A 24834-nucleotide genomic window follows, 5' to 3' on the forward strand; every position below is an offset into this window, starting at 1 on the left:
GATATCCCTGTTGAAGCGGTCCTTCATCGAGCGCCAACGGGTTCTGACTTTGTTCACTGTGATGGAAAAAAAAAAAAAAAGAAAAAAAGTAAGACTATGCACTGGAGGCTGTGATCATCCAACTGTGTGTGATGATAGAAACTCCATGGAGTTAATAGCATCACACACAGTTGGGTGATCCCGGCCAAGATCACTGCTGCATCACACTGCATTTAAATACTTACGAAAATCCTTGCGGACCCGGGGAGAGGCGTTGTCCCAGCCATCCATCAGCGATGCGGCCACCTCGTTCCAGAGCCGCCGGATCACCACGTTGTCCGAGTGCAGTTGGTGACGGGTGTCCCACAACGGGACTCGCTCCTGGACTAGACGGATGAGCTCGTCGTTGTCCAGGGCGAGGTCCTCCTCCCGCTGTGGAGCCTAGAAAAGAAAGACAAACATTAATCTTTGAAAGATTTTAAAAAAAAAAATATCGATAACTAGCTGAAGAGCCCGGCGCTGCCCGGGCATAGTAACTAACTGTGGTTAGTTATATAAATTTAAAATTATCCTCCATCCCATAGTCCCGTGCCCATATTCCATCATACATATCCTCCATCCCATAGTCCTGTGCCCATATACCCATCATACATATTCGCCATCTCATATGCCTGTGCCCATATACACATGATACATGTTCGCCATCCCATAGTCCCGTGCCCATATACCATCATACATATCCTCCATCCCATGCCCATATACCCATCATATATATCCTCCATCCCATAGTCCCGTGCCCATATTCCATCATACATATCCTCCATCCCATAGTCCTGTGCCCATATACCCATCATACATATTCGCCATCTCATATGCCTGTGCCCATATACACATGATACATGTTCGCCGTCCCATAGTCCCGTGCCCATATACCATCATACATATCCTCTATCCCGTGCCCATATACCCATCATATATATCCTCCATCCCATAGTCCCGTGCCCATATACCCAAACAAACAAACATACACACACACACACACACACAAACACACACACACACACATACACACTTTGAGCCCTAGATATTGATAAACAATCCATGAAAAAATTATTTGTTTTAAATGGAAATAAATGGAAAAAAAACAACAAACATCGAAAAAAACAACCATGAAAATTTAAAAAAAAAAAACTAAAAAATACCAAAAAAAAAAAAAAAAAAAAAAAAAACCAGACTAGAAAATAAGTAAAAAAAACAAAAAAACAGTCCATCTGTACTTACATCACGTCTACCCGCCCGCACTTGGCCTTGCTGCTCCTGCCGTTCCTCCGGTGGTGGTGGCGTGATGGAGGATGAGCTCTGAAAATTAAACCAAAAAAATTAATCACATGTGTTTATTTTTTCAAATCCATACGGAAGCATAGTACTCACTTCTTCTGCCTCTTGCCCTGTCCCGGGGACATATTCTTCACCAGATGAAGACATGCTGCAATAAAAAAAAAAAAGAGACATAAGTACATAGAAATGTATTGAAATTTCAGCCAGACATTAGGTTTTTCATACTTACATTGGTGCAGCTTGTGCTGTGTGTCCACTAGTGAGCAATCCTTAAAGTATTGTGGAATCCCAGTGCCCACACCATTTTATCACCTTGGTTCAATTTTTTTTTTTTACTGTCTAGACCAAATTTCAGTCATGTTTATGTAAAAAACGCATGCGCATAAAAACGCAAGACCATGCGCAAGTATTGCGCTCCCATAGGCTCCAATGTGGTGTTTTTGCGCATTCCGTGCGCATGCGTTGTTTTAACGAGACAGGGCGGAACCAAAAATGCAACATGTTGCGTCTGACGCGCCTGGCGCAAAAGACAAAAAAACGCATGCGCACGAAAGCGCAAATATGCGCAAGACCATGCGCACATCATGTAAAATATAGGTGCGCAGTGCGCATGCGCACTGGTGCGCCCGATGCGCTGCGCACAAAAGCGCTAATGTGAAACCAGCCTTACAGAGAATAAATGGCAGTATCTTAAATTGATAATCTGCCATAATATATGGTTCCCCTCCATACATACATATATATTCAGGAGAACAGGAGTGATTGAATCCAATAGGATTTATTTAATATCAAGCAAATTGCCAATTTATTAGTACAAAAACACATAAAAATATGTAACAATCATAGCACAGTTGCACATAGTATGTGACATCAAAAGCCAGGAGGAATATGTGGGGATAATCAACAAGGCACCATCATGCTGAAGCTCATTGTGAGGGTATGGCCCCTGAATATAAACCCGCTATCTCTATAGAGTATTGTCAGAATCATAATAAGTCAATAGTAGCGGTAGGGCCTCACACAAAAGCTCAGTACGCATAGAAGATGGTAACAGTGTAACACGTTCCACAATACGTCATTATACCCAAATGGAGAGGTAGCCAAAAGACAGGAACGTTTACCTAATGGTGCACAGGTCCCCCAGATGGTGACACGAACGCTCCGACGCGCGTTTCGCGCTTCCCAATAGCGCTTTATCAAGGAGCTGTATCTGATACTGGCGCAGGACCTTTTGTAGCCATGGTGATAGTCACATGTCTACCCATGTGACGTGAATACACCAATCGTCAGTGGCCATAGCGGCGCATGCGTCGTGACGTCAACCGGCTCACACACATGAAGATAAGCGCACAGCACCGGTTGCAGGCACAGGGACTCAGGGTCACCGGCGCCCGCGCTGACGGCACAAAAGGGCGCCACCTCCATGCAGGGAGACACGGAAGGCACAGAGCGCATGCGCACGGCCGCAAGATGATAGTATCACCATTGACAAGATTCACCATATATATGTGACTACAGGAAAAATGTATAAAACCACATACAACAGTAAAGACCGTTAATAGATACATACCCATATAACATATAACATATATATGTGTTAAACATAGAACATAGAATAAATACAATTTTAGCCCCAGACCCCACACAGATCAACTATGGAATCATTAATGTAAACAACATTTTAGTGGTATAATCCCATCTTCATAGGAGGGGATTCCAGTACGATATCCAAACATCATGTATCCACTTGCGACTGTATGGCTGAGGCCAAAAGACAAAACAGATGGATCCCAACATCCAGACCAGCAACAAAATACATAGAACTACAAAAAATAAAAAGATAAACAGAAAAAAAGGGTTAAAACCAATAAAAAACCAAACCATAGGGAGTAATAAACAGTGGTGGACGCAGCCGCAAACAAATAGCAATTACAGGAAAGAGGCAAAGCTCAGAGACTCATTGAGGCCTTTCGGGGTTAACGTGTCTAACATCACTATCCACTTGGCTTCTCTTTGTGCCAAGATTTTCTTATAATTACCGGCCCTAATCCCTAGATGTACCCTATCAATCCCCCTGACCATGAATGTCTGTGGGTCACAGTTATGCATCAATTTGAAGTGATGGGGGATCGTCTTTAGGGTAGTAAGATCGGTCACCGTCCTAGCCGCTAGAATGTCACGCACGTGTTCGCAAATCCTTACGCGGAGATCTCTAGAAGTTAAGCCAACATATATAAGAGCACATCCGCAGACAGCATAATACACAACGTTGGTGCTACCACATGATATCCGTTCAGTGATTCGAAATTCTCTTGAACCATTTGAATCAGGAAACGTGGAACACCGTGAGACATTCCGGCATGCAAGGCAGTGGCCACACGGGACAGTGCCGGCCACTGGGCCCCTGGTACTAAAAGGATTGGTTATATCAGGGACATAGTGGCTCCTAACAAGGAGGTCCTTCAGGTTCTTAGACCTTCTTGAGGTCATCAAAGGATGATCCCCAATGACCTGATTCAATACTGGTTCAGATCTCAAAATGGCCCAATGTTTAGTGAGAATCTCTCGCATATGATCCCACTCATGATTATGAGTGGAAATAAAACGAGGTGGGCCCGAATCTCGGAGGGTACTCCCCCTGCCTGAATCCACTCTACCACTTGATACACATGGGTACAGTAAATCCCTTCTCGCAGTTCTCCTTGCCCGGTCATATTCCCTCCCTATACACCTGTTACTATAACCGCGGTCTTGAAATCGTGTTTTCAGATCGCGGGCCTGTTTCTCAAATTTGACTTCCGTGGAGCATATCCGCCTCATCCGTAAGAATTGCCCGACCGGGACGGCCCTGATGGTGAACTGATTATGTGCAGATTTGGCGTGAAGCAAGGCGTTCACCGAGGTTGATTTTCTATATACATCAGTCTGAATGTAACCTCCATGATCCACCTCCAACGTGACATCCAAGAAGTCAATAGACCTCGGGTCACATTTGTAGGTGAGCTTAATGTTGAAATTATTAGCATTGAGACATGCCATAAAGTCCCCGAGCTGCTGCGCTGTCCCATCCCAAAAGAATAACACATCATCAATATAGCGGTGCCAGCACAGCACATGAGAGGCGGCCGGCACGCCTCCATCGCCAAAAATGAATCTCTCCCACGAACCGAGGAAGAGATTAGCGTACGAAGGCGCACAGGCCGCGCCCATGGCTGTGCCGCACCACTGAAGATAAAATTGATCCTTGAATACAAAAAAATTATGAGTAAGGACAAAGCGCAGCAGCTCTAGGATCAGATCGCATAAGGAGCCGTCCAGGCCGGACATTCCCAGGAAGAGACGGACCGCATCCATACCTAAAGTATGATCAATACAGGTGTAGAGGGATTCGACATCAGCCGTGACAAGGAGAGTACGAGAATCCACAAGAACGCCATCGACCCGTGTCAGGACGTCCGTCGTGTCTTTGATATAGGAAGGTAACAGTTCCACCAAGGGTTTTAAGTAATAGTCCAAGAATTTACATACTGGATCACAAAGACCCCCTATACCAGACACGATCGGATGGCCCGGGGGGTCGAGGGCGTTCTTGTGGATTTTAGGCAGGAGGTAAAAAGTTGGTGTCCTAGGGTACTTGACCAATAATCCCTCAAAAACTGTCTTAGTAATAATATCTTTATCCAAAGCACAAACCAAGTTCCGCTGGAGTGAGAGTGAGAAAGAGGTCGTGGGATTATACGACAACTTCTCATATGTATGAGGAATCCTCAGTTGTCTATACACCTCGCGCTCATATAAATTTGTAGGCCATACCACGATGTTCCCACCCTTGTCAGCGGGCTTGAACAATACCCCTGGGATTGACTGTAGTTCTATAATAGCCTGTCGTTGTTTATAGGATAAATTGTCAAATCTCCGCCGAGAGGAAAGTTTTTTAAAATCCTCAATAACTAACTTTGTGAAAATATCAATGGCGGGGCACAATGACAGAGGTGGGAACCTCGTGGATCTGGGTAGTATACTCTGAGGAAAATTACCTCGGGTAGGTGGCTCTTGTTCCCCGAGGAGATCCTCCAGAGCACGGAGTGCCTCTCTCTCACTCTCACTCATCATCTCTCCACTGCCATCTCTATGATGTAGTTTTCGCAGCAGTAGTTTTCGCGAGAAGAGATGTAAATCCTTTAGTGCTAGGAAAAAGTTGAAAGAGTTAGTTGGGGAGAAGGTCAAGCCCTTACTCAAGACCTCAAGATGCAAATCAGTGAGACCATATGACGAGAGATTAATCACCTGCAAATTTGTAGCACGCCCCTCGTTTGTACGTCCAGTGGTATTTTTATTCCTAGCCGACTGACGAGTCATTACACGTCCTGACGTAAAACCACGCATTGAATTATCCTTAAAATTGCTAGCCTGAGGAACAGAGTCTTCTTCCATAGACATATTAGATCTAGTCGATGCTGACCTCGATCTGGATCGTGAAAACTTCCTATATGGGTAACGAAAGTGTTCAGCCGGATTACGCCATCTGTATACTTTGGCGCTTGTTTTGTCCTGAATGTCTCTCTTTAACTTTTTAGTTTTTTGTGTCTGAATATCTAATACCCATTTCTGAAGATCAACATCTGTCTCGTCATTAAACTTTTTTAACTGGTCATTAGTGAGATCCTTCTGCAATTGTATTTGTAAAGTTTCAATTTCGCTCTCAAGGACACTTAAAGTTTTTAAATCATATTCCCTCAACAGATCCAAAAAGCCTTTGGAACAGGTGTTAACCAAGCCCTCCCATTTGTCTTTAAACTCATTATCCTCAATAGGAAAGTAAGGGAAGACTTGGATACCAAGTCCCCTCGGAATGAGACTTTTTTGGATGTATTGATCTAGGAACTCACAGTTCCACCATACTCGTGTACGTCTCCTTAAGAGATCTCTGAACCTTGACATGGTCTCATGCATATTATTGCTGCATCCACCACTGCCCACATTAATACCCTCCTGGAAGACATCATTTAACTGCGCACGCCAGGTGTGGTCGCGCGCACGAAAATCCATAGTAGGGCTGAAGGATTCTATGAACAACACAGAAAGCACAATTAGTACAACAGAATAGCCCAATACCTTACAGAGAATAAATGGCAGTATCTTAAATTGATAATCTGCCATAATATATGGTTCCACTCCATACATACATATATATTCAGGAGAACAGGAGTGATTGAATCCAAGAGGATTTATTTAATATCAAGCAAATTGCCAATTTATTAGTACAAAAACACATAAAAATATGTAACAATCATAGCACAGTTGCACATAGTATGTGACGTCAAAAGCCAGGAGGAATATGTGGGGATAATCAACAAGGCACCATCATGCTGAAGCTCATTGTGAGGGTATGGCCCCTGAATATAAACCCGCTATCTCTATAGAGTAATAAGTCAATAGTAGCGGTAGGGCCTCACACAAAAGCTCAGTACGCATAGAAGATGGTAACAGTGTAACACTTTCCACAATACGTCATTATACCCAAATGGAGAGGTAGCCAAAAGACAGGAACGTTTACCTAATGGTGCACAGGTCCCCCAGATGGTGACACGAACGCTCCGACGCGAGTTTCGCGCTTCCCAATAGCGCTTTATCAAGGAGCTGTATCTGATACTGGCGCAGGACCTTTTGTAGCCATGGTGATAGTCACATGTCTACCCATGTGACGTGAATACACCAATCGTGAGTGGCCAAAGCGGCGCATGCGTCGTGACGTCAACCGGCTCACACACATGAAGATAAGCGCACAGCACCGGTTGCAGGCACAGGGACTCAGGGTCACCGGCGCCCGCGCTGACGGCACAAAAGGGCGCCACCTCCATGCAGAGAGACACGGAAGGCACAGAGCGCATGCGCACGGCCGCAAGATGATAGTATCACCATTGACAAGATTCACCATATATATGTGACTACAGGAAAAATGTATAAAACCACATACAACAGTTACACTGTTACCATCTTCTATGCGTACTGAGCTTTTGTGTGAGGCCCTACCGCTACTATTGACTTATTATGATTCTGACAATACTCTATAGAGATAGCGGGTTTATATTCAGGGGCCATACCCTCACAATGAGCTTCAGCATGATGGTGCCTTGTTGATTATCCCCACATATTCCTCCTTTTGACGTCACATACTATGTGCAACTGTGCTATGATTGTTACATATTTTTATGTGTTTTTGTACTAATAAATTGGCAATTTGCTTGATATTAAATAAATCCTCTTGGATTCAATCACTCCTGTTCTCCTAAATATATATCCTTCACTTTTGGTAGGGGTGAAGGACACAAGGAAAGGTGTTGTTCCTGACCAGGAGCCTCCTCTGACGACTCAGTGCTTTCATTTTTTGAAACTTCAGAAGAGAAGGCGAGAGAGATCGATGCTGTGTCAGCAATGTAAGCCAAAACTTGCTCATGAAGCTCCAGCTTTAAAAGTGGTTTACCTACTCCCAGAAAAGAGAGCCTTCGAGGCCTTGTGGAGCCAGACGATGACGCAGGCTCAACACCTCCTGCCTTAGGTGCTATTGTGCTTTTGCCACTACCAACAGATGCAACACCACCACCACCATCGGGACCAGCTGGCAACCCCCGCCCACTTCCATGGCGTCTTCCACCATACTTGCTCATTGTTGTGAAAATGTACCCAAAATACCACCAGCAACAGTTGTGGCCAAAAGTATTGACACCCCTGCAATTCTGTCAGATAATACTCAGTTTCTTCCTGAAAATGATTGCAAACACAAATTCTTTGGTATTATTATCTTCATTTAATTTGTCTTAAATGAAAAAACACAAAAAGAATTGTCCTAAAGCCAAAATGGATATAATTCCACACCAAACATAAAAAAGAGGGTGGACAAAAGTATTAGCACTGTTCGAAAAATCATATGATGCTTCTCTAATTTGTGTAATTAACAGCACCTGTAACTTACCTGTGGCACCTAACAGGTGTTGGCAATAACTAAATCACACTTGCAGCCAGTTGACATGGATTAAAATTGACTCAACCTCTGTCCTGTGTCCTTGTGTGTACCACATTGAGCATGGAGAAAAGAAAAAAGACCAAAGAACTGTCTGAGGACTTGCGAAACCAAATTGTGAGGAAGCATGAGCAATCTCAAGGCTACAAGTCCATCTCCAAAGACCAGAATGTTCCTGTGTCTACCGTGCGCAGTGTCATCAAGAAGTTTAAAGCCCATGGCACTGTGGCTAACCTCCCTAGATGTGGACGGAAAAGAAAAATTGACAAGAGATTTCAACGCAAGATTGTGCGGATGTTGGATAAAGAACCTCCACTAACATCCAAACAAGTTCAAGCTGCCCTGCAGTCCGAAGGTACAACAGTGTCAACCCGTACTATCCGTCGGCGTCTGAATGAAAAGGGACTGTATGGTAGGAGACCCAGGAAGACCCCACTTCCTACCCCGAGACATAAAAAAGCCAGGCTGGAGTTTGCCAAAACTTACCTGAAAAAGCCTAAAACGTTTTGGAAGAATGTTCTCTGGTCAGATGAGACAAAAGTAGAGTTTTTTGGGCAAAGGCATCAACATAGAGTTTACAGGAGAAAAAAGAGGCAGTCAAAGAAAAAAACACGGTCCCTACAGTCAAAGATGGCGGAGGTTCCCTGATGTTTTGGGGGTGCTTTGCTGCCTCTGGCACTGGACTGCTTGACCGTGTGCATGGCATTATGAAGTCTGAAGACTACCAACAAATTTTTCAGCATAATGTAGGGCCCAGTGTGAGAAAGCTGGTTCTCCCTCAGAGGTCATGGGTCTTCCAGCAGGACAATGACCCAAAACACACTTCAAAAAGCACTAGAAAATGGTTTGAGAGAAAGCACTGGAGACTTCTAAGGTGGCCAGCAATGAGTCCAGACCTGAATCCCATAGAACACCTGTGGAGAGATCTAAAAATGGCAGTTTGGAGAAGGCACCCTTCAAATATCAGGGACCTGGAGCAGTTTGCCAAAGAAGAATGGTCTAAAATTCCAGTAGAGCATTATAAGAAACTCATTGATGGTTACCGGAAGCGGTTGGTCGCAGTTATTTTGGTTAAAGGTTGTGCAACCAAGTATTAGGTTGAGGGTGCCAATACTTTTGTTTGGCCCATTTTTGGAGTTTTGTGTGAAATGATCAATGTTTTGCTTTTTGCTTCATTCTATTTTGTTTTTTTTTTCATTTAAGACAATTTAAATGAAGATAATAATACCAAAGAATTTGTGTTTGCAATCTTTTTCAGGAAGAAACTGAGTATTATTTGACAGAATTGCAGGGGTGTCAATACTTTTGGCTACAACTGTATATGGTACTGTAAAACAAGGTAGAAGATGTATCTACTATTGGTGAGATTTTGAATCTCACTATTGATTTGAGGACGCAGAACTATTGTCTCTGGCCCAATAGAGATTACACCTCAATGTAACAGGCTGAAATTGGATGGTGAATGACAAGGTGGAGGGTGTCTACAGGATTGGTGAGAATTTGGATCTCACTATAGATTTGAGGACGCAGAACTATTGTCTCTGGCCCAGGAGAGATTACACCTCAATGTAACAGGCTGAAATTGGATGGTGTGTGACAAGGTGGAGGGTGTCTATAGGATTGGTGAGATTTTGGATCTCACTAGAGATTTGAGGACGCTGACAATGATGCTCTCAGTCTAAGTATGGACGCAGGCAGCCTAATAAGCAGGACTGCTGCACAGACAAAAGGGTGGAAAAATGAACCCTTGGTAACTGTGCAGAAAAGAGGAAAAAAAGTATTTTTGCTTTTAAAAAAGCAGCAATGCAGCTATCAGGGAGCCTTATAAGGCAGCCTAATAACCAACAGAGCTGATGCACAAAAATAGAGCCTACCCTGTCACTGCACACAAAGTGTTGTGTTGTAAGTGGAAATCGCTAACAGCAGAAGCAGTTTTTTGGTTCTTCTTTCCCTGCCTAACGCTCTCCCTACAGAATCAGCAGCAGCTCTCCCTATGCTAAGATCTTCATAAGTAAGATGGCGGTCGGCGTTCACACCCTTTTATAGCCCCTGTGACGCCACACAAAGCCAGCCAATCACTTGCATGCCCTTCTCAAAGATGGTGGTGACCGACGCCTATGTCATCGCGTTGCCCACAGTGTGCGTCCTCCATCATTGGCTGAAAAAGGGCACTGGAAGCATCTTTTGAAATGCGACTTTGGCGCTCTAGTCGCCGACCTCGTGGCCGACCTCACGCTATGGTCAGGTTTCGTTTCATGAAACCCGACTTCAGCGAAAGTCGGCGACTTTTGAATATGACCGACCCGTTTTGCTCAACTCTACAGGCGGCGGCTGATGAATACTCCCATCAGCTCTCACTGTTATTAGTGGCAGGAGGTATAGGCTGATGGGAGTAGTAGTCCCATCAGCTGACGTCTGCTCTTGCTGATTTCAGTTGAATATAACTCTCATCATTGTACCTTGCTTGTGCTGATCGCCAGCAGAGCAGGGGAGAATGATGCGAGTAGTCTTCAGCATCCGGGCACCAGGGAAGAGCCCTAACTCTTCCGCTGCTTCCTAGGCGCTGGTACATGTGCCGCAAGCATTATACACATGGACACACGACCACTGATATCTCCGGTACTGGTTGTTCTGGTACTAGGTATTAAGTTTTCAGAAAATAAAGATTAATTATGGTATTTCACAAGGTGGGTTCATTACATGGGGAGGAAGCTGGTTGATCTTTTTAGAGCAGTAGTCTACACTGTTAGTACATGCTGAGTAGTGGTCTGTGGCTACTTTAAGTAAAACGTTATATACTGGACTAATGTTCTAACTATGGCTAATATTAATTATTATTAGTCACCAGACAGTGAGTAATCAGCTGCAAAATTGCTAAAAGGGAAGCATTGAATAATACTTGCCCCCATGGTGGTCAGGCTAATCAGTGGGAATCACCCACTGTAATCCAATACTTGAGAGGGGAAGCACTGAATAATACTTATCCCCAATGAAGTCAACAGACAGCTAAATCGTATAAGGTAAACTCGCCATTGGAAAAAATTATTTTCCCTCTGGGACTAATTATGTATTTAACAAAACAAACCGTGTTTGACACTGCAATTTTAAATGAGCACTTAATTACATTTAATTTTATATTAAAAGTGCATTTAATTTCATTTTAAAAGTTAAGTATTAATCTAACAATCTTTAGTTAAGAGTCTATTTGCCTTCGGCAATTTGGTAATTATACATTAAATGATAGGTACAAATTTTTAATTCCCTGGAAGGAGGAGTGACTACCCACACCACAATGTAAATATACAGCCATGGCCAAATGTTTGACACTGACAGAAATTTTGGTTTTCACAAAGTTTGCTGCTTCCGTTTTTAAAGTGATAATTCACATTAACTCTCCACTGTTATGAAGAATGATCAGATAAAACACAAAAATGCAGACATTCCTCGCCATGAAAATGGACTTAATGAGATTTCCACTGAATTTCAGCTCTGCCATAAAATGACCTGCTTACGTTATTTCACTGATCATCTCATTAGCTCAGTAGAAAATGTTATCAAGGACAAGGCAGCTGATATCGCTCTGTCATGCTGATTGAATTATAAAAACATATTATTTTCTTTAAAATGGGGCTGATACTTCATATCTTTGTTTTCTACTGATAATATTGTTACCTGAAAGGAAACACTTGAAGACTTTACAGGCAAGGACATTGCTGCTTGAAAGATTGCCCCTAAATCAATCATTTATCAAATCAGTCAAAAACTTCAAAGAGAGAGGTTCAATTGCTAAGAAGAAGTCTTCAGAGCCACTCAAGAGAGTCCAGCAAGTGCCAGAACCATCTCCTAAAGAGGATTTGACTACGGGAAAGGTTCAACACTAATGCAGAACTTCTTCAGGAGTGGCAGCAAGCAAATGTGTCAGGGTTTTGGAGGATAGCCAGGTGTCACAAAGGGTAGCAAAGAAGCCATTTCTTTCTAAGAAAAACATCAAGGATAGACTGATATTGTTCAGGAAATTCAAGAATTGGACTGCAGATGATTGGGATAAAATTATTTCCTCTGATGAAGCCCCCATCAAACTTTGACCTGTGGAAGAATGATTTTCTGGAGAAGAAAAGCTTAGCACTACTGTGAGTCCTGTGCGATGTCAACAATAAAGCATCCTGAGACCATTTATGTGTCGGGCTGTTATGACTAAAGAATAGTATCTTACCATCCTCCATGTACAACATCTCCCAACAATCCAGGAAAAATTTGGTGATGAACAATGCTTTTTCCAGCATGATGGAGCATCATTTCACAGGGGAAAAGTGATGACTAAGTGGCTCAGTGGGCAAAAAATTGTAATTTTTGGGGCCATAGCCAGGAAACATTCCCCTATCCCTATCCCATTGAAAAACCCATGGTCAAGTCTCAAAAAGTGAGTGGACAAACAAAAAGTGACTGGACAAACAAAAACACAGAAATTTTCTTTCTAAGAAAAACATCAAGGATAGACTGATATTGTTCAGGAAATTCAAGAATTGGACTGCAGATGATTGGGATAAAATTATTTCCTCTGATGAAGCCCCCATCAAACTTTGACCTGTGGAAGAATGATTTTCTGGAGAAGAAAAGCTTAGCACTACTGTGAGTCCTGTGCGATGTCAACAATAAAGCATCCTGAGACCATTTATGTGTCGGGCTGTTATGACTAAAGAATAGTATCTTACCATCCTCCATGTACAACATCTCCCAACAATCCAGGAAAAATTTGGTGATGAACAATGCTTTTTCCAGCATGATGGAGCATCATTTCACAGGGGAAAAGTGATGACTAAGTGGCTCAGTGGGCAAAAAATTGTAATTTTTGGGGCCATAGCCAGGAAACATTCCCCTATCCCTATCCCATTGAAAAACCCATGGTCAAGTCTCAAAAAGTGAGTGGACAAACAAAAAGTGACTGGACAAACAAAAACACAGAAATTTTGATAACCTCTAAGCACTGATAAGAATAGGTTGTCATCTGTCAGGATTATGCCAAGAAGCTTCTATCCAACATTCCAGGGCAATTTGCAATAGTCTTGAAAAAGAAGTCAACATTGTAAATATTAAAGGGAACATATCATCTGATACTTGCTGCCCAAACCGTGAGCATCATGTATCAGACACTGGCTGTAGTATCCCAGCCATGTACTTTTAATAGCCGCCGGGGACCATGCAGTGCTATGGACTAGTTGTATATACAAGTCCCCAGCAGCTTCTCCACACCCACTAACAGTGACTGACAAGCCTCTGCCCACATGCGCATATAGGCATAGGCTTGTCATTCAGTGTCAGTGGGCAGCGAGAAACTGCTGGGGACCAGCCTGTAAGATAAATATCAATATCATGGCTGGGTCCCCCGGCAGCTATCAAAACTATGTTTTTCTCTAAAACGCTGCAGCATTTCAGAAACATAAATACATGGCTGGGATACTACAGCCAGTGGCTGATACATGATTTGGGCAGATGTATCAGCTGACAGGTTCCCGTTAACTGCTTGTCATTCAAATTATAAAAACTTATGAAATGCTTATACTTCCCCATTGGAACATCTGACTAAATGATCTAAAAACACTGAAAGTCAAAATTTGTGTCAGTCTCCAAACTTTTATCTATGATTGTATGTTGCAGTAATGTCGAGGGACAAGAGTTGTGTCCACACCTTCCACATTGGTAGCTGGTGGGAACATACAGCTGAGCTACAGCTGAAATGGAAAGAACCAGAGGTAGCTCAGATCTTACTGGTTTTACCACCATGATGTCATAGCCAGTTCTTTCAGTCATATATCTGTCCCATCCCTTACGGCATCATGGAATACCATAGGGTTGCTGTGGCAGCTGGGGGCCTAACAATTAACTTTTCTAAAAGTATATTTTAAAAAATGTTTTTGTGTAAGAAGAAAATCAATGCTTTAACAATAAAAAATGCTTTAAAGTAGAAAAAACTGTCAACATGCATCACCGCAAAACATAAAATCACAGTGAAGTACTGTTCATTTCTTATCACAAGGAGTGTTTTTCTGCCACATTCAGTCCTATAGGTACTTTCACCTGCATTACATCTAATGTGGTGTACTTAATTATTTGTACTAAATGTCCAACTGGGGGTCTGTATGTGGGGGAGACAGGGCAAAAGCTTAGAACAAGGATGAATGCTCATCGTCACACAATAAGAGAAAAAAGAATGGATCTACCTGTGGCAAAACATTTCTGTATCCCTGATCACAGCAGCATGGATATGAAATTACTGGTATTGAAAGGTAACTTCAATTCTCAGAGAGACGAGTTTGGGAGTACAAATTTATGACGAACTTTGACACTCTCAGTGCTGGAATGAATGTGTCGCATGGATTTATGTCTTTTTACATCAATTAAGGAATTTCCTTTTAAAACCTTGCGGGGCAACACAGAACTAGACCCCAATCAGAGGACCATAAAACATCCGGACTCCTTATCTATGAACTGGTCCAATGTTTATATTTATGTTTCTCCCTCTCCCATATTGATAGTTCTGCTTCACGTCACTTGTCTTATCTATTGCATTTTTTCTAGGCTGTATTGTGCATAAATATGTGACTTCAGATTTTGTATTAGTCTAGCCTGATGAAGAGACCTGAGTAGTCTCGAAAGCTTGCAATGTATTACCATCTTTTCAGTTAGCCATTAAAAGGTATCAACTACTGAGGACTCTCAATCCTGAATATTTTTCAGTCCTATAGGTAATTTGCTGTGGATTTGTGGTGGTCCATCAAGTCTGAACTAGGCAGTAAAGTACAGAATAAATCCTCAGTGAGGGAGAATATTTGAAGACCAGGTACTGCTTGCTAAAGTGCCAGAGATCTAATACTTAATGAGTTTGTGCAATTCCTATGTATGCTTAATTTCTTATTTGTGTTCTTCATCCTTTACATAAAAATCAGGTCTCACAAGCTTTGCCAAACCATATCCAGGAAGAAATCTGTGTTTCTCTGTCTCCACTGTTTTTACTGATCTTACACTTCATTTCCTTCTTTTATCCCTTTATTTTGTAGGATTAGAGAATAAAAGGAGTACATTAATGCCTGGCTTTGTCAGAATTCTTCAACAACTTTTATTAAAGCACCGCGGCTTCCTGAAAGGGCTTGTTGTTGACAAGATTTTGGACGAGGGGGGCAACTCTTCATGTTGAACAGATGACTGAAGAATAGCTACTGCCTGATGGTGTGTAAAATAATCCTAAAAAAGGAAACAGACTCTAGCTGAAGATCATAGATGTTAGGATATCAGTCGGGATAAAGATGAATCTCTTCTGGAGATGTCACGTGTATCCATCACTCGCATTATTATTAGTGACTTTGAGGTTCCTGAGCTCTTCCTTTATCAAAGTCAATAATGGGATCACGGTGATGAAAGGACAGGTTGGCTACTTATCAGAAAATGACCTACAGTTCTCTATCCCCAAGGAGAAAGATGCCTGCAAAGTGGAAGCTATCATTAATGAACCGATAACACAGAGAGTCGGAAAGTTATCTCCGCAGGTAAGAGCACATAACTTTCTTTGTAATCAGAAAACATTTGCACCTGCCAAATAAACATGTTAATAATGCAGATCTTACTTGGCCTCAAAGAGAACTCATGTTGCTATGAAAATTAAACATGAGCAACATGAAACCTATCTACAGTATCTATCTATCTATCTATCATCTATCTATCACCTATCTATTATCTATCTATTAATCTATCTCATATCTATTATCTACCTATTTATCTATATATCTGTTATCTACCTATCTATCTTCCTATCTATCTATCTATCTATCTATCTATCTATCTATCTAATTCAAATGCAAAAGGTTTTATTGGCAGCCCAAAAGCATATTATTTTAACAAAATAGCATTCTCTTCTCTTCCATATTCTTAGTAATGAAGAGGATCTTATCGGCAAGATTGTAAACGTTAATTTATGCGTTGCTTATTTTGACTTATTGTGTGACGGTTCGGCTTTTCCCGAGTCTTGATCTCACTGTCACTATAAAAAAAAAGATAAAAAACAAGCTTATGAAAAGTCTACAGAATGTTATCTATAGAAAAAACAAAAAATATCCTTAAAGTATAACCATCGTTATAATTATTTTTTCATAAGTCAATACTACACCCGAAAATAAGCAACTTTGTGATATATCTTATTAAAGAAATCTGTTTCTTTCTCCACCAAGACTGATCTTTTATTCTCAAAATTTCTCAATTCTCAGGTGAAATCTGTATTCAGTGAAGACAGATTATTGCACACTGAGACAGGAGGAAGAAGGAGCGCTTTCTCTTGCTCCTCCTCTCTCCCTTCTACAGAGAATCTTATTAGTAACAACTGCACTCTTCTAACTCAGTATGTAATAATCTGTCTTCAACGAAGGCAGATTTTACTTGGAAATTGAGAATTTTGAGAATGAATGATCAGTCCTGGCAGAAAGATTTATTGCAAAATTACTTATATTCATGTGTAGTATTGATTTATGAAATAAAAATTATAACGATTGGAAGAAATTGAGATTCCCAAGTCGGGATAGTGTTGGAGCTGTTTGCAAAACTTGATAGAATGTTGTGCTCTGGTGAAGCGGTAACTAGAAGGGGCGTGAGTGATGAGGTGTCCAAGGCAGAGCATACAATAAGCCATGGGTATAAAGCTGCGCACTGCGTTCCACTTACGGTGGAACTGCAATGTTTTTCACAAGGTTTTTGGTTAATCTATGAAAAATGTTGTGTTTTTGCTGTAATTACAGCAAAAAAAAAGTGTGAATGCAGCCTTAAGTGCGTATAAAAGATGGGTCCAGGAGCAATGTGAGTGTAAAGAGTGAATGAGGCTAACTACAATGGCATGTACAAGTTTGGGCACCCCCGGTCAGCATTAATGTTATTGTGAACAGTTAAGCAAGATGAAAATGCAGCGATCTCTAAAAGGCCTAAAGTTAAAGATGACACATTTCCTTTGCATTTTAGCCAAAAAATAAATAACTGTATTTTTATCTTTTACATTTTAAAAATTACAAAAAGGAAAATGGGCTGATACAAAAGTTTGAGCACCCTGCATGGTTAGTACGTAGTGGCACCCCCTTTTGAAAGTATCACAGCTTGTAAACATTTTTTGTAGCCAGACAAGAGTCTTTCAATTCTTGTTTGAAGGATTTTCAACCATTATTCCAGTTCTGTGAGATTCCTTTGAGGTCTAGCCACAGACTTTCAATGATGTTCAGATCAGAGGACTGTGAGGGCCATTGTAAATCTTTCAGCTTGCACCTTTTGAGGTAGTCTGTTGTATTTTGACATATGTTTAGAATCATTATCCATTTGTAGATGCCATCCTCTTTTCAACTTCACCTTTTTTACACATGGTGTTATGTTTGCATCAAGAATTTGTTGAAATTTCATTGAATCCATTCTTCCCTCTACACGTAACATGTTCCCTGTGCCATTGGCTGCAATACAACCCCAAATTATGATTGATCCACCCCCATGCTTAATGGTTGTCAAAATGTTCTTTTCCTGAAATTCTGTGCCCTTTTTCTGCACACACAATTGATCATTGTGGCCAAAGAGTTCTATTTTAACCTCATCAGTCCAAAGGACTTGTTTCCAAAATGCATCAGGCTTGTTTAGATGTTCTTTTGCATATTTCTGATGCTAAATTTTATGGTAATGACACAGGAGAGGTTTTCTCCTGATCACTCTTTCATGAAGGCCATATTTGTGCCAGTGTCTATGAACAGTAGAACTATGTGTCACACCTCCAGAGTCTGCTAAATCTTTACGAAGGTCTTTTGCTGTCAAGCGGGTGTTCTGATTTGCCTCTCTAGCAATCCTATGAGTAGCTTTCACTGAAATTTTGCTTGGTCTTCCAGACCTTATCTTGATCTGCACTGTTCCTTTTAACTGCCATTTATTAATTATATTTCAAACTGAGGAAAGCACAAATTTAAAACACTTTGCTATCTTCTTTTAGCCTTCTCCTGCTTTGTGGACCTTCGCCATTTTCATTTTTATGGTGCTAGGCATCTGCTTAGAAGGATCTATAACTTGGTTTTCCGCACAAGGTTAGAGGAGGCTGGGATTTTATAAAGCTGGGAAATTTGCATCACCTGGCCATTCCTAACAATAATAGTGAACAAGCCATAAGCCTAACAGGCTAATTAAGGTATGAAAACTTGGTCAAAGGTATCTGAGCTCATACATTTCCAAGGGTGCCCAGACTTTTGCATTGTCCTATTATCCTTTTTGTAATTTTTAAAATATAAAAGATGACAATTTTTTTTTGCTTGCCTAAAATACAAAGGAAATGTGTCATCTAGAGTTGAGCGACTTTTGGTTTTTTAGGGTCGCGTTTCGTTTCGTGAAACACGTCTTTTCCAAAAGTCGGGTCGAGCAAGATCGTCCGATTATAGGGAAAAGTCGGGGTCGTCCCGAAACACGAAACCCAATGTAAGTCAATGGGGAATAAAAGTCGGCAGTGAGAGGAGGACAGGAAACACACCTACAGTGCCCATTTGAATGCCAAAAGCATCAATTCTTCTTACTTAAGCTTGTCAACCTTAATTAACTTCATAATACAAGTTACGCACTGAAAAATGGGGGTTATTTGGCTAAAGTTGTGGGGGGGAGGGCTGGCTGCAGGTTTTCATGTGCCCTGGGCGAAAGAGCGCCCCTTTAACACATACCACAACTCATCATGCTCCGATACGGCAGAGAAATAGCGGTATAGTACAATGAAAAATACCTCACTTTTTACATCTCATGACGAGGCCCATCTATTTCTCCATACAAAATCATTGGTCCCATATAATGTTTGAAACAGTATATGATGAGCTCCACATAATGCTACAGTATATGTTGGTCCCCATGGATGAAGCTCCACTGTCTTATGGGCCCAAATAATGTTCCAAACATAATGGGCCCCATTTCTAATGCTCTAGTGTATAATGGGCCCTGTAAATGCTGCTCCAGTGTCTGATGTCCACCTTTGGAATGTTCCAGTGTATGGTGGGCCCCATCTATCATTCTCCAGAGTATAGTGCTCCCCAAAAATTGCTGTCCCAACATTGAAAACAATCAAATAAGTCTCCTCGCTAGGGAATCCCTGTACTTGTCTGGACTCCTCGTCGTCCCCATCTTCCATCTCACTGCACAGTATTTCAACTTTGCAAGTGCTGTGATCCTGAGCAAGCAGGGGGGGCCCACTCGTTGGCGACGGCACTGGCACAGGGCCCCTGATAGTACTGTGGTGTGTCTGATGGCGGGTGGGCCGAACCTGCACTTTCATCTGCAGCTTCCTCTTTGTCACCGTGTAAGATGGAACTGTATATGGGAAGGGTAACCAGAGTTTCATCAGGGTCAGATTCAGGTCGTGTAGCATGCGAGGGGAATGTAGTGGTCTGGGTCAATGTACCAGCAGATTCATCGAGCAGTGGCTGGGCATCAGTGCACTTGTGTCGCCCCCAGGAGTACGGTCGCCACAGTGGCATTACCTTCTTCCTAGGGAGTGTGATGTCATGCTTGGGAGCAATGAACGATCTCTCTAGCAGGTTAACTGATTGGGCGGCGTTATTCCCACGAGTCATGACCCTCCAAACAGCGTTCATGAAGGCAAAGTGTTTGTTTTACGTGGGCAGTATGGTTGCAAAGCTGAACCTTAAAGGAATGTCCAGAAGGGCACCACCAGGAGTGGAGCCTACGGTTAAATTCGACTCCACCTGGGAAACCTCAACCATGCCAGCTACAGAACAGATGCACACATTGCAAGCTTAATTCCGTTAACGAACGAGACTCCGTCATGCCCCGCGGTCCGAGTCCGGCTTACTAGAGGGACACGTGAGGCTCTGGCACATGAGATTGGCCAATAACTGGTGTGTCATGCCCTTACATGTCCGTGGCTGCATGTGTGCTACACTGAAAAGGCCAGCGTTTGTCGCTTACAGGTGCAGATAACCCGCTGAACAACGTTAGTGATGGGGATCACTGATTACAATTATTACCCGCGAACAATGATTTCCCAGTAAGTGCAGGTCAACCGCAGTTCCGGAATTAGGCCTAACCGATCATCCACATTTTGGGTTGACAGACGGGTCCTTTTTTCTGTCAGGATTGATCCAGCTGCACTGAAGACTCTTTCCGATAGCACACTTGCAGCTGGGCAAGCGAGCTCCTGTAAGGCATATTGTGCCAATTCAGGCCAGGTGTCCAGTTTAGCGGCCCAATAGTCAAAGGGGAATGACCTGTGTGGGAGAACATCGATATGGGAGGAAAAGTAGTTTGTAACCATAGTTGACAACTGCTGTCTCCTGTCACTTTCCATCGATGCAGTATTACCAGTTGTGTGAGCGGTACTTGAAAAATCAGTCCACAACATTGTCATGAAACCCCTGTCTCCAACGCCACTTCTGCTGTGTGCACCACGAACACCTCTGCCAAGCTGCCCCCGGCCCGTACGGCTCGTGTGAGAACCATCACCGCTGCTGTGTGCTGGGAATGCCTCAAGCAACCGATTTACCAGAGTTGCTTGTTTATTAGCCAATATTAGGTCAAGGTTCTCCTGTGGCATGATGTTTTGTAATTTGCCTTTATAGCGTGGATCCAGGATGCTGGCCAACTAGTAGTCGTCATCATTCATCATTTTGGCAATGCGTGGGTCCCTTTTTAGGATCTGCAAGGCATAATCTGACATGTGGGCCATTGTTCCCGGTGTCAATGATGCACTGCGAGTGCTGGTTGGAGGAGCACTTTCTGGCAAATCCACATCCCTCCAGTCACGCACAAACCCTGTACCAGACCTTGCCACGCCAACATTTTCACTTGCCCCACGAGATGCATCCTCCTCCCCTAAGTAATCATCCCCATCATCCTCCTCCTCCTCCTCTTCTTCCTCCACCTCGTCCAGGAGAGGTCCCTGAGCAGACAATGGCTGAATGTCATCAAGGATTCCCTCCTCCTCTTCCTCCTCATCAACATTGGCTGCAGACGCCTGCTCCTTAAGGTGCGTCAAAGTTTGCATGAGCAGACGCATAAGTGGGATGCTCATGCTTAGGATGGCGTCGTCTGCGCTTACCAGCCGTGTGCATTCTTCAAAACACTGAAGGACTTTACAGAGGTCTTTCAGCTTCGACCACTGCACACCTTTCAACTCCATGTCTGCTCTCAAAGTGACTGGCCGTGTATCCTCCCACAAATGCATTATGGCCTGCCTCTGCTCGCACAGCCGCTCCACCATGTGCAGGGTGGAGTTCCACCGTGTTGCAATGTCGATAATGAGGCGGTGGTTGGGAAGGTGGAGCAATCGCTGCAGCTTCTGCATACGAACGGAGTGTACAGGCAACCGGCGGATGTGCGCGCACAGTCTTCGCACCTTCTGGAGCAGGGCTGTTAACTCCGGATAATTTTTGAGGAAGCACTGCACCACCAGGTTCAAGGTGTGAGCCAAGCAAGGTATATGGCTGAGTTTTGAAAGGGCTATGGCTGCCACAAAATTACGGCCGTTATTACTAACTACCTTGCCTGCCTCAAGATGTACACTGCCCAGCCATGACTCAGTTTGTCGCTTCAAGTACTCGGCCAGCACCTCGGCGGTGTGTCTGTTGCCCAAACACATCATCTGCAACACAGCCTGCTGATGCTTTCCACTAGCTGCTCTATAGGGGGACACATCGTGTGCAACAGTGGCAGCTGCAGATGGAGTGCTCGTACGACTGCGCTCTGTGGACGAGCTTTCGCTTCTGGAGGAGGAGGAGGAGGAGGGTCGAACGCCTACAGCCAACTGTTTCCTATACCGTGGGCTAGGCAGCACTGTCCCACCACCGCTGTCCCCTGTGGACCCTGCATCCACCACATTAACCCAGTGCGCAGTGATGGACACGTAACGGCCCTGGCCATGCCGACTGGACCATGCATCAGTTGTGAGGTGCACCTTTCCACTCACTGACTGCTTGAGTGCATGGACAATGCGGTCTTTCACATGATGGTGGAGGGCTGGGATGGCTTTGCGAGAGAAGAAGTGGCGACTGGGTAGGTCATAGCGTGGTACTGCATAGGCCATGAGTTCGCGGAAAGCTGTGCTTTCCACCAACCGAAAGGACATCATCTCAAACGAGATTAGTTTGGCAATGTGGGCGTTCAAACACAGTGTACGCGGATGAGAGACTGAGTACTTTCTTGACCTACTCATAGTGTCTGGGAGGGTGAGCTGGACTTGAGAGCTGCATATGGTGGAAGTAGCGGTGGACAGGGCGGACTGAGAGAGGGTTGATGATGGTGATGGAGTTGGTGTTCTTTCTGATGGCCTAGAATCAGTCTTTCGTTGATATAACAGTGGGATTCCCTGACTGCTGTGGCCTTGCAACGACACCTCAACATTTGCTGCTGTGCTAACCGGTGGGCTTACAGTGGGGGAAACAATGTAGCGTTGCTGACTACCTTCGTTGTGATCAGTTGCACATGTGGCACTTGAGGTTTGGTGTTGTGTCCACGCTTGCAAGTGCATGCTGGTTAAATGTCTAAGCATGCAACTGGTATTCAAATTTTTCAGATTTTTCCCTCGGCTAAAGGTCTTTGCGCACTTCTTACAGATAACCTTGGCCTGATCATGAGGATTTTGGTCAAAAAAGTGCCACACTGCACTCTTCCTACTTTGGCAGACATTTTGCGGCCTAGCACGCTGTGATCTTTTGACCCTCTGGACAAGCTGTCCAGCAACTCTTTTGATGTTTGGAACCTGTCTTTGGAGTGCTCCGGGCCTGCCAGATAACAGCTGTTGCGATGTCGATGTCTGCTGTGGATGCTCCTCATCTGAGCTATTGGAAGCAGCACCCTCTTCCCCCAATGGATGCCAATCTGGGTCAACAACTGGGTCATCCATCACCTCCTCTTCTATGTCATGTGCACCTTCCTCTGTGTCACCGTGTATGGTGGTATAGTGTGCGGGAAGGGGCACCTGAGTCTCATCAGGGTCAGAATCTGGCTCTGTACACTGCGAGGACAATGTAGTGCTTTGAGTGAATGTACCAGCAGAATCATCCATCAGCGGCTGTGCATCAGTGCACTCCATGTCAGATTCATCTTGGCCTGGGTAATTCACCATTTGACTTGATAATCCAGGCATGGTATGTGAAAACAGCTCCATGGAGTAATCAGTAGTATGGCCTGCGTCATCCTTCAATCTTGGTTGGGGTGAAGGACACAAGGAAAGGTGTGGTTCACGAACATGAGCCTCCAATGACGACTCAGTGCTTTTACTTTTTACAACTGAAGAAGAGGAGGCGATAGAGCTGGAGGCTGAGTCAGCAATGTAAGACAAAACTTTTTCCTGATGCTCTGGCTTTAAAAGCGGTTTGCCAACTCCTAGAAAACTAAGCGTTCGAGGCCTTATGTAGCCAGACGATGACGCAGGCTCAACACCTCCTGCATTCGGATCTATTTTGCTCTTGCCACTACCATCAGATCCACCACCAACACCATCATTACCAGCTGCCAACCCCCACCCAATTCCACGGCCTCTTCCACCAGCCTTCCTCATTTTTGGTAGAAATGTAGACAAAATCCAACAAACTATATAGTAATGTAAAACAAGGTACAAGGTGTCTATAGGACAGGGGAGATTTTGAATTTCTGCAGACACTTGTGGACACTGGACACTTTTGGATTGTGTGAGGCCCACTGATATCTGAGCGCTATGTCACAGGCTCGATGGCACAGCTGTGACCAAAGTGACTAGAGGATAAGGGAGATTTTGAATTTCTGCACACACTTGTGGACACTGGACACTTTTGGATTGTGTGAGGCCCAATGAATATCTGAGCGCTATGTGACAGGCTCGATGGCACAGCTGTGACCAAAGTGACTAGAGGATAAGGGAGATTTTGAATTTCTGCACACACTTGTGGACACTGGACACTTTTGGATTGTGTGAGACCCAATGAATATCTGAGCGCTATGTGACAGGCTCGATGGCACAGCTGTGACCAAAGTGACTAGAGGATAAGGGAGATTTTGAATTTCTGCACACACTTGTGGACACTGGACACTTTTGGATTGTGTGAGGCCCAATGAATATCTGAGCGCTATGTGACAGGCTCGATGGCACAGCTGTGACCAAAGTGACTAGAGGATAAGGGAGATTTTGAATTTCTGCAGACACTTGTGGACACTGGACACTTTTGGATTGTGTGAGGGCCACTGATATCTGAGCGCTATGTCACAGGCTCGATGGCACAGCTGTGACAAAAGTGACGAGAGGATAAGGGAGATTTTGAATTTCTGCAGACACTTGTGGACACTGGACACTTTTGGATTGTGTGAGGCCCACTGATATCTGAGCGCTATGTCACAGGCTCGATGGCACAGCTGTGACAAAAGTGACTAGAGGATAAGGGAGATTGGATTGCTTTTAAAAAAGCAGTTTGCAGAGCAGTGGGTAAACAGCAATGCCAGCCTGTCAGGAAGCCTTAAAAGGCAGCCCA

General features: G+C 43.5%; 1 protein-coding gene across 4 annotated transcripts in view; it reads left to right on the forward strand.

The window, feature by feature from the left end:
- The window catches only part of FREM1 (FRAS1 related extracellular matrix 1), a 375258-nt gene that overhangs the window by 77573 nt on the left and 272851 nt on the right, over positions 1 to 24834 (forward strand). For all 4 annotated transcript variants that reach the window (XR_012231567.1, XM_073572162.1, XM_073572160.1 and 1 more), the window contains exon 2: positions 15394 to 15879. Coding sequence is in view for 3 of the 4 variants with exons in the window: in XM_073572162.1 (XP_073428263.1) it covers positions 15640 to 15879 (240 nt within the window). In the remaining variant the exon portion in view is untranslated. The remainder of the gene's footprint in view (positions 1 to 15393; positions 15880 to 24834) is intronic.

This window comes from Dendrobates tinctorius, unplaced genomic scaffold (assembly GCF_039654945.1).
Source record: "Dendrobates tinctorius isolate UK_male_01 unplaced genomic scaffold, ASM3965494v1 ptg000031l, whole genome shotgun sequence".
Classification (NCBI taxonomy): Eukaryota; Metazoa; Chordata; class Amphibia; order Anura; family Dendrobatidae; genus Dendrobates; species Dendrobates tinctorius.